Raw genomic sequence first — 10,536 nt, 5'->3', positions numbered from 1 at the left:
CTGTGGTGCCAAGAACGTAGTATCGATGATCACCTCCAATCTTTCCCATCAACATATCTGTCCATACAGCCTCTAAATCACCCACTAATATACTTTGTTCAGTACCAAAGTGAATATATCTATCCACCAGAGAATACCCACTTATAGTCTTCACTTCTTTTCTATTTATCAACTTTCTTACTAATTGGTTCCCTCTATCATTAATTTTACCTTTTTTCCTTCTATTTCTTTTCCAAGTAGTATCTTATTCCCTTCTGCCTTAATGACAATAAACTATATCCATGTATAACCTGCCATTTCTTTACAATGCTAAATTTTTAAGACCAAATCTACAAGATTATTTCATCAGAGAAAGTATGATTGCAAGTATGAATGCAAAACAATGGCATCTCAACCAAAATTGTATATCCAGCTCCTAAATAAGCATCTTCACTTAAATATTCAATGGGTATCTACAAGAGCAAATTTGGTATGTTGCCTACCCCTCCCCTAAAAATGGACTAATTGACAACCCCCTACCTCCATCATTCTTTATTTCTGTAATCACTGTCTTAGTTGTTTAGGAATATTAGAGAGATATTTGGGGAAATGGGTTCAATATTTGAATAGGCTAAGAATGCATTCTTATTTTCCCACTTAAAAATTAATTATGAAACACAGTGTTAGAAACTAATTATTAGATTCCAGTAATAAAAGATACCTGTATTTTCCCTCCTCCATTAGAAACTCCACAAAAAGAAAGAGTATGTGTAAACAAAACAATACAAGTATCATATAAATAAGAAGTCGAAAGGTTTAATTTTATTGAATAAAGAAAGTTCATTCAGGGCTTACACAGATCATAGGAATATTTTAGATTATAACAGATAATAAATCAATAGCTGATTGGAAGGAAGGAAGAAAGAAGTTTATATTTTCAGTGTAGGAAAAAAATCTAATTGCTACAGATGTCTTGTAAAATTCCCCAAACAAGGTCTAGCCAAGTTTATTGTTTAGTGGATATTTTTTTCCCACAGGAGATGAAAAATGAGATTTAATGTGTATACTACTGATTATAACTAGTATACAGCTTAAAAAGAAATCATGAGACAGAAGCATAAATATAATATAAAAAGACAAGATTTTAAAATTGTATTATAGGAATATTAACTCTAAGAAGTGGAAAAGATATGTTAAAACCAGTAGTGGGTTACACTATTCGAAACAGAACTCCTAAGGCAGACCAAAGCTGATGCTAGTTAAGGAAAACGGTCTGTTTCAGGAAGTGTGTCCAGACAGACACCAACACACAAAGAAATGCAATAGTAACTACGTGGTCCCCTCTGGTTGCTCGGTGAAGTGTAAAGGCGGACGGGTGATGAGCAGATTAAGCCTTCTCCAAGGATTTATAGTACTCCAGCAGCACAGTCCAGGCCTTGGGAGCCATGAACCCTTCAGGAGGTTTCTGGCCATCTCGAGCAAGTTTGCGCATTCGTGTTCCTGAAATAAATTCAAAGTCTTCATGGCTGAAAGAGAAAAAAAATATTTCACATTAAAAAAACCTTATAGAACAATATTAAAAAGCATTTGTTCCTTCTATATACAGTAGAAAAACTTATTTTAAAAAATGGGTAATAGGCCCTGGCTGGTTGGCTTAGTGGTAGAGCGTCGGCCTGGCGTGCGGAAGTCCCGGGTTCGATTCCCGGCCAGGGCACACAGGAGAAGCGCCCATCTGCTTCTCCACCCCTCCCCCTCTCCTTCCTCTCTGTCTCTCTCTTCCCCTCCCGCAGCCAAGGCTCCATTGGAGCAAAGATGGCCCGGGCACTGGGGATGGCTCCATGGCCTCTGCCTCAGGCCCTAGAGTGGCTCTGGCTGCAACAGAGTGACGCCCCAGATGGGCAGAGCATCGCGCCCTGGTGGGCGTGCTGGGTGGATCCCGGTCGGGCGCATGCGGGAGTCTGTCTGACTGCCTCCCCGTTTCCAGCTTCAGAAAAATACAAAAAAAAAAAAAAAGGGTAATAGTAAAAGCTTATTTTAAAAATCTCTATCCAAAGCAATTTGAATATAATTTTATATAATGTAAGCATTGTATATTAATATATATAAGTTTATGTAGCATAACCTTTAATTAACCTGAAACCTCAATCAATCATTTGGGAACATCACCCCAATGAGAACAGATAAACAAGATGCTACTGTAGCATTATGCTTGCTTTTCTGGCCCCAAAGGCATGGTGACAGCTATTCACTCCCACTTAACTGACAGACACTAGCAGTCCTTGTACACTCCCTTTTTTTTTAAGTCTGGATTATTCGCACTAGATATTTCTGCATGTCCTTCGTGATCTCTCCAATAAGCATCTTCAGACTGCCTTCTTTCCGACCTCGCACACCTCCACTAGTCAGGGGACCCGCACACCCTTTTCCTAACCTGGCTCACTGAGTCTGTCTGTGAGCTCTTGGGCTGTCCACTCAGGAAGTCTGGGCTCCAGACCAAGAAAATAAGTACTGTGAGTTCCTCATGACCCAGAGTGCATGCCAGCTTCTGTCCCTCTGGCTTTTCTGATTTTAGTTGCCTGTGTGTTCAATAACCTGCCTGTTCACTGGGCTTCTGAACCTTGGACCTGGGTGCTACACCTGGCCAGCCCCCACGCCTGACACTGCTGTCAGTCCTACCTTAACTCCTGGTACTGGATCTAGCTCTGCCTCTTAGATTTGCTGCTCATAATTCTGGCCTTTCCAACTTCCCAGTGATGTACACAGACTTTACAGAATGTCCCAGCCCCCTCTGAAAAATATCTCAGAGTTTTATTCTAGAATGCTATACATATAGGATATGAATGTAAAGTCCTCTGACTCATTTAACCAGTCACTAGAATATCCATGTTAATAATGTTGATGATTATCAAGCAGAAGGCATGACTTCTTTAATTCAGATATGTGACATCTTCTTCCACTCACCCTGTTCGCTCTTCCCCGTATCTGTACTACCAGGAAATCAAGAAGATATATCTGTACATTCAACTCAGTATTTCTTTTTTTTTTTTAGCTTAGATTTCGTGTCTTTTTTCATTTTTAAAATTTTTTTATTAATTTTAATTTATTGTGTTAACATGGATTCAAGTGTCCCATTCAATATAACACCCTCACCCCAAACTCCCATGTCCCCCATTATACCACCTTTATTCCCCTCCCCCTAACTCCCTCCCGCTTTCCCTCTGGGATTTGCTGTCCTGTTATCTGTATCTATGTGTTATTATATACAATTTCACTAATCCCTTCACATTCTCTGTTCCCATCCCCTCATCCCCCTTTTCTCTGACAGCTGTCCCTCTGCTCCCTGTGACCTGGCTTCTGCCTCTATTCTGTTCCTCAGTTCACTTTGTTCATTAGATTCCACATATAAATGAGATCACATGATATTTCTTTTCCTCTGCCTGGCTTATTTCACTTAGCATTATAATCTCCAGGTCCATCCATGCCATTGCAAAAGGAAAGATTTCCTCTTTCACGGCTGTGTAGTATTCCTCTGTGTATATGTACCACAGCTTTTTAATCCACTCATCCACTGACGGACATTTGGGCTGTTTCCAGATCTTGGCTATTATAAACAATGCTGCAATAAACATGGGAATGCATATCTTCTTTTAAATCAGTGATTTGATATTCTTAGGATATGTTTCTAAAAGTGGGATAGCTGGGTCAAAAGGCAGTTCCATTTTTAATTTTTTGAGAAAACTCCATATTGTTTTCCACAGTGGCTGTACCAGTCTGCATTCCCACCAGCAGTGCAGAAGGGTTCCCTTTTCTCCATATCCTCGCCAGCACTCATTGTCTATTGATTTGTTAATGAGCGCCATGAGGTGGTATCTCATTGTGGTTTTAATTTGCATTTTTCTGATGATTAGTGACATTGAACATTTTTTCATATGCCTATTGGCCATCTGTATGTCCTCTTTGGAGAAGTGTCTATTCAGTTCTTTTGCCCATTTTTTAATTGGATTGTTTTACCTTCCTGGTGTTGTGTTTTAGACGTTCTTTATAAATTTTGGTTATTAACCCCTTATCAGATGTATTGGTGAATGTGTTCTCCCATTGTGTGGGTTGTCTTTTTATTTTGTTAATGGTGTCTTTTGCTGTGCAAAAGACTCTTAGTCTGATATAGTCCCATCTGTTTATCTTGTCCTTTATTTCACTTGCCCTTATTAGCAGCAAACCGAATCCAGCAATACATTAAAAAAATCATACATCATGATCAAGTGGAATTTATTCCCAGGAGGCAAGTCTGGTACAACATTTGCAAATCAATAAATGTGATTCATCACATAAACAAAAGGAAGAATAAAAATCACATTATTTTATCAACAAATGCAGAAAAAGCATTTTATAAAATCCAGCACCCATTTATGATCAAAACTCTCAGCAAAGTGAGAATACAGGGAACATACCTCAACTCAGTATTTTAACAGCTCTCATCTTCTTAGGTAAAACATCTTTCAAGTGACTAAGCAAATTTTCAAACATGATTGATGAAAAAGAAAAGAACAGATAATGATTCAAAGCAGGCTGGATTCGAACAGTTTAAATCTAGAGGGTATCTCCCACATCTATCATCTGTTCAATATGCAAGAAAAGTCAGAGCTACATTACTATACTGGCCTGTGAAGATGAGCTAGTTCCCTCAGCTGATTCAGGAAGTCAGTGATCCTTTCTCCTGCATGAATGATGAAATAAACAACTACAACTTGTAGTGAGAAAAAGAAACTGACTACATGTGAGACAGGCCTAGCAAAGAAATAAAACTATGAGAGATTCAAAAAAGTTCAGACAAGTTTGGGGTTAGTAAATAACATAACTAGTAAATTTATAACACTAAAATGAGAACTGAGAGTGAGAAAACAGATAAGCTCAGCAAAAGAGAAGGTTATTTGTCCAAGGATAGGAAGAAAACCAAGGTGAAAGTCGTGGAGGAAGAGAAATTAAAATTCTTTAAGAATTAAAGAATTAGGGCTAAGGAAGATGACCATGAAGAAGGGGGATAAAACCCAACACCCAATTTACAAACCAGAATTTAAATTTTCTTTAATCTAAGAGGTTTAGTGGATGATGAAGAAAACAGAGGAAGTGGTAAAGTGGCAGAGACACACAGTGGAGAAAAATGTGATTTTTCCTTTTCAGGAAAAAGGAGGTCTTAGTAAGTGTAGGCAGAAGAAAATACTGTATTTTTCACTCCATACGTATTTTTTCCACCCAAAAGTGGAGGGGAAAATGCCTGTGCATCTTATGGAGTGAAAAATACGGTATTTTATTAATTATTTTAACACGCCATTTGGTTCAGAGTATTTTTTTTCTTATTGTCCTCCTTAAAACCCTACGTGTGTCTTATGGTCAGGTGCACCTTACGGAGTGAGAAATATGGCAAATGGCAAGAATGAGAAAGGGAGGAGGATGAAAGCCAGGAGAGGGGAAACAGGAGAGAAATGAAAGATGGAAGAGAAGGTCTGCAAGAAAGAACACAGGGAAGGGAGCTTTGACAAGGAGGAGGGTCAAGAATGAAGAAAAGAAAAAAGAGTGATGATCTGAAGTCAGAAGAAGGCGAGGCGGTGAATATTTCAATAGACATATGGTTGACTTAAGACGGTTACAAGAAGCTGTGTGAGAATGAACTGATAACAGGATCCATCAGCACAGTCAACTTCTGACCCGGCCGGACAGGTTACACCTGAGAGGGTTAGCAAAGCTGAGCCTCAACTCAGGAGGCCCAGGGAGCCGAGGGGTCCCCATCACCTTCCAACAGGATCTCAAAATCCTTGCTCCCTTCTCATGTAAAACTGGTTACTGAGCTCAGAATCATTGGACAGAACACCGACGGAATGTTTCAGTGCCTTAGGACATTCACTTACCAGCTTCCTAAATAAGCTTCACTGAGGAAATTATGATCCTGGAGTTTTCCGGCCATGCAAATTTTAAATTTTGATTTCAAAAAAGAAAACCTGTGTCACAGGCATAAAGTGCTTTTACTGATGGCAATCAGAAAGACACCAAGCAGAGCAGCTGCTGGATGATTCTGTCTTGACTTTTTGATTAAAGGAAAAAGCCAGACCAATTAAAGTCTTTTCTTTCCCTGAAATGCCAAGCTGTCTGAAACCCCGAGGTTTGCTTGCATTCCTTCTGAAATTGCATTTTAAAACCAAGGTCCCTGGGTCCCTCTTTTCCTGACGCTATTTCACACTCCATCTGCCCTGCATGCCACAGGCGTTTCTTCATCACATGAAACTGGGAGTTCGTGCTTCCACATGGTGGTAGTTCCACACTCCACCCTGACGACGAAAAACACATTTGTACTGCCAGTGGCCACAAGAGCCAAAGCAGTCGCTGAAGGAGGAGGAGGTTTGGGCTGAAGCAGCTGTCAGCCGGCTCAGAGCCCGGCAGGTCACCCAGAAGGTAAAAACCCAGCAGCCAGAAGTGCCTCAGGGGCAGGCACAGTCCCCTCTGCAAATACTGAGCACTCTGGGTCCCACCCTACACCCAGACAGAGCTGGTGGAGTTAGGGGAGAAATTCAGGCAGAAACCTACCCAGTCCCTGGCAGCTCGGCTGCTGTGGTTGTGGAACATAAGGGGTGGTGGCATCATGTTCTCCGTAACAAAGATGGAGAAATTGGCTGTCATTACCATGCACTCCTTCTTGAGGCAATGTCTTCAGAACTTCCATGGCAACCCAGGAAACCACTCCCTATTACAGTAGATGATGGCTGCCATTTGTATGGTCTGGCCGAATGCTGGGGACTTGCCAGGGCAGTGAGTTGGTGGCAGTTGTATACTGAGCTGTAGCAGGTCCTCCAGGAATTAGGTATGAAGAATGCTGTTTTCAACCTGAGGTCCCATGGGCCAGATGAGGACGTTATTTACAGCCGGGATGAAGAACCTTATTCTCTGTACCTTGCCAACCCTTTTTGGGTCACTAGTGGCTACCTTGAACCCCTGTGTGGGGCAGCCCATCAACAGCATTACACAGACAGTGACAGATTTAGGGGAGGTGGAGGCAGTATGGAACCATAAGGCTACAGGTGCGTGCCCTCAGGGCAGATTGTTTGCCCACCACCGAGAGGAACTATTTTGCTGTCTGTTAGCTGCAGCTGTGAGAAGCAGTATTCCCCTGCCCGCCTGCTTGTCCGCCAATGCGAGAATCTACTCAAGAGGAATGGCCCACAGCTTTCAGGCTCCACACTTCCTCTATCATCTGCCCAAATCCAATGGGAACCTGCCTGGTCTCAGCCACTGGCATTATGTTTATTTTCCTCTACCTCATAACTGTACTTCTATTTCTCACATAAGCATCCTACTTTTTATCAGAAGTCAGGTTCAAAGACTTGACACAAGAGCCACTACCTGTAATCAAATCATAGTGTTTACAATTATATATTTAAATGATCATTTTACAGAAATAATTAAATCAAGGAAAAACAGACACATTCCAGGAATGATCTAAAATTAGCTCTGAACTTTACCTGTGAGGACTCAGGAATCTGCTGGAAGCAAATAAGGCTACTGAATAAAGGATGTTAGGCTTTGACTACAAAGCAATTCTAATTAGGCCATCTAATTTTATCAATACTAGTTAACCAAACTCCTATGGCACTTGAAAAAAAATCCATGTATGTTTTGTTCTTTTCCTTCTCAAAACCACTCAGTCATAGATTCTTACAATCCACAGCTGACAATGCCTGCTTTTAAAAAGGGGAGAGGGAGGGAGTTAGGAGGGGGGTCATGTGCAGGAAGGGAAATAACCAAACCACCTAGCAGAAAATGTGGGACCCTGTGAGACCAGCATCTTCTCCCATGTGGAACACACTAACCCCATGTGGCCAGCAACTTGATTAACTCCAACATACAGTAACTCTTGGCCTCCTGCTGGAAATTTTAAATCTTTACAACCTGCTGTCCTTCAGTCCACATATGAGGTTATCAGCCGAAGCTGTTCACATTGAGAAGAGCTGGGATCAGCTGATAGCTCTTTAAGTGTATTTTCTGATGGTTCATATTCAACTAGGCCAGCTTTAAAATAAAATTGCTAACTAGATGATAAACAATCAGAGAAGCAAAGGAGAATTTCTTCTGTAATATAACTATTGATACAAATAGCCTGACCAGGTGATGGAACAGTGGATAGAGCATTGGACTGGGACACAGAAGATCCAGGTTCAAGACCCCCAGGACACCAGCTTAGCGTGGGATCATAGACATGACCCCATGGTTGCTAGCTTGAGCAAGGGGTCACTCACTCTGCTGTAGCCCCCTGGTCAAGGCCCATATGAGAAAGCAATCAATGAATAACTGAGATGCCGCAACGAAGAACTGATGCTTCTCATCTGTCTCCCTTCCTGTCTGTCTGTCCCTATCTGTCCCTCTCTGTCTCTCTCTATGTCTCTGTCAAAAAAAAAAAAATATATATATATATGTACAAATAATATGGTAACTTGTTAGTAAATCTAATGGACTATTTGGGGTCTATTTAACTTTTCACCCAATTTGAAAGAAACTTATATATAATACACTGTACATCAAAAACCAAAGAACTCTTAGGAATGAGGTTAAAAAAAAATCACCTTTCAAAACCAGATAAATAGCTATATATGGCTTTCTGTCCAGGAACTTTTTTAAAGCATTGGTTGACAACATGCATGACAAATTCAATGACTTTTATTTCCAAACCAAAAACCATCTGAAACACACAAAACATTTAATTACTAGAAACTAACCCAAATCCTTAATTCATCATGTTTTTCTCCCAGCACCCAGTCTTGTAAATAAAAGTTAGAGAATAGCTTCTATCAGATATTCAATCAAGTATTGAATTGCCAGGGTTTCCTGAAGTCCTTGCCATCAACTCAACTTTCTTTACCATAAAGTGTCATGACTCTGGGTCAATCTCAGCACCATTTGGTTGTTCCGCTACGGCCCACCATGAAAGTTGGAATGCCCATTAGTGGGTGGTAGGGACCAGGTTGATCAGCACTACAAAGTGGGCAGTTTTTATAAAAAGGTTGACTACCCCCAGAAGAACAGGGTTTTTAGTTTGTTTGCTTACTTTTTTTGTTTGAGGTGTATTTAACATATTATATTAGTTTCAGGTGTACAACATAATGATTTGACAATTGTATTGATTGGGAAATGGTCACCACAATACGTCTAGTTATAACACCTGTCATCACATTCGATTACCGCAAAACAAAATTTTTGTCTTGTGATGAGAACTTTTAAGATCTACTTGCTTAGCACATTTCCAATATGCAATACAGTATTATTAGCTGTAATTACCACACTGTACATTACATCCCCCCGACTTATTTTACAACTAGAAGTCTGTACCTTTTCACTAATTTCACCCATTCCCCTGCCTCTGGTAAGCACCAGTCTGCTCTCTGTACCTCTGAGCTTAAGAACAGTGGTTTTTAACTGAGTGCCAATGGGCAAAACTGTGGGTTTCTGTGCTTTCAACTAAAAAAGATGAATCATTTTTCATCTGTTCTTACAGAAGCCTCTGCTTAGTAAAGAATGGATCTCAATTTTCAGGAAACTAATCCTAGAAGTTCCCAGATGCCCATCACCAAACAAAACTGTCTGGGGTGAGGCACATGGCTGAGCTCTCAGTAGACTGCCCTGGACTACTGTGAGCAGCAACTGACATCCATGGATGCTGCTTCCCCTAGAAGGCCTGCAACTATGACAGTTATAGAGACAGAAATCATACATTTTCAAAGGGTCTTTAAAAAGTGGTAGCTCATTGGTTCCTGAGATTAACATTAGAACAGAGAGCAGAGAAGAGAGCAGAGAAAGGCCACGTGGAGGAAGCCAGGAGAAGCAGCCAAGATGGCAGAACGCTGAGTGAGAAGCCAGTTTATGCAGAGTTTGTGCAGGGAGAAGGAAGGAGATGGGGAACAGAGGTGAATAAAGTCTGGTGAGCTAGAAACCTTTGATTCTAGGAAACTCGGATAAGTCAGTAACTTTGTGAGCACTGAATGAGTGGGTTTTGGAGCCCAGTGTGTGCTGTACTTGCCCGCCGGGTGCAAGCTAGAATTAAAGATGATGGCCCACCAGTTTTTGGCTCCGTTGTTTCTTTACTAACTGTCCAATCCAATGCGAACCTGCATGGGCAGCTGTGATGGTGGCCATGGCTAACGGCTTTACATTGGCCAAGGCAAGGGAGGGAGCAGGGCCGAAGGCTGTCCCGGAGCAGGTGGTGGCGCAGTGGATAGAGCATCAAACTGGAATGCGGAGGACCCAGGTTCAAGACCTCGAAGTCACCAGCTTGAGCGCAGGCTCATCTGGTTTGAGCAAAGCTCACCAGCTTGAACCCAAGGTTGCTGGCTTGAGCAAGGGGTTACTCAGCCTGCTGTAGCCCCACAGTCAAGGCACATATGAGAAAGCAATCAATGAACAACTAACGTGCCACGACGAAAAACTGATGATTGATGCTTCTCATCTCTTTGCGTTCCTGTCTGTCTGTCCCTATCTATCCCTCTCTCTGACTCTCGCTCTGTCTCTGTAAAAAAAAAT

The 10,536-nt window shown here is 41.4% G+C and overlaps 1 protein-coding gene across 2 annotated transcripts in view; it reads right to left on the bottom strand.

Annotated features, from left to right (window-relative positions):
• Positions 1 to 779: 779 nt before the first annotated feature.
• Positions 780 to 10,536, bottom strand: part of PAPSS1 (3'-phosphoadenosine 5'-phosphosulfate synthase 1) — a 125,161-nt gene continuing 115,404 nt past the window's right edge. For both annotated transcript variants that reach the window (XM_066280942.1, XM_066280941.1), the window contains one exon: positions 780 to 1,505. In XM_066280942.1, coding sequence (XP_066137039.1) covers positions 1,367 to 1,505 — 139 coding nt within the window. In that variant the 3' untranslated portion in view covers positions 780 to 1,366. The remainder of the gene's footprint in view (positions 1,506 to 10,536) is intronic.

This window comes from Saccopteryx bilineata, chromosome 5 (genome assembly GCF_036850765.1).
Source record: "Saccopteryx bilineata isolate mSacBil1 chromosome 5, mSacBil1_pri_phased_curated, whole genome shotgun sequence".
NCBI classification, from domain to species: Eukaryota; Metazoa; Chordata; class Mammalia; order Chiroptera; family Emballonuridae; genus Saccopteryx; species Saccopteryx bilineata.
Note: the sequence above shows the minus strand (reverse complement) of the source record. Positions and strands in the feature narration are given on the sequence as shown.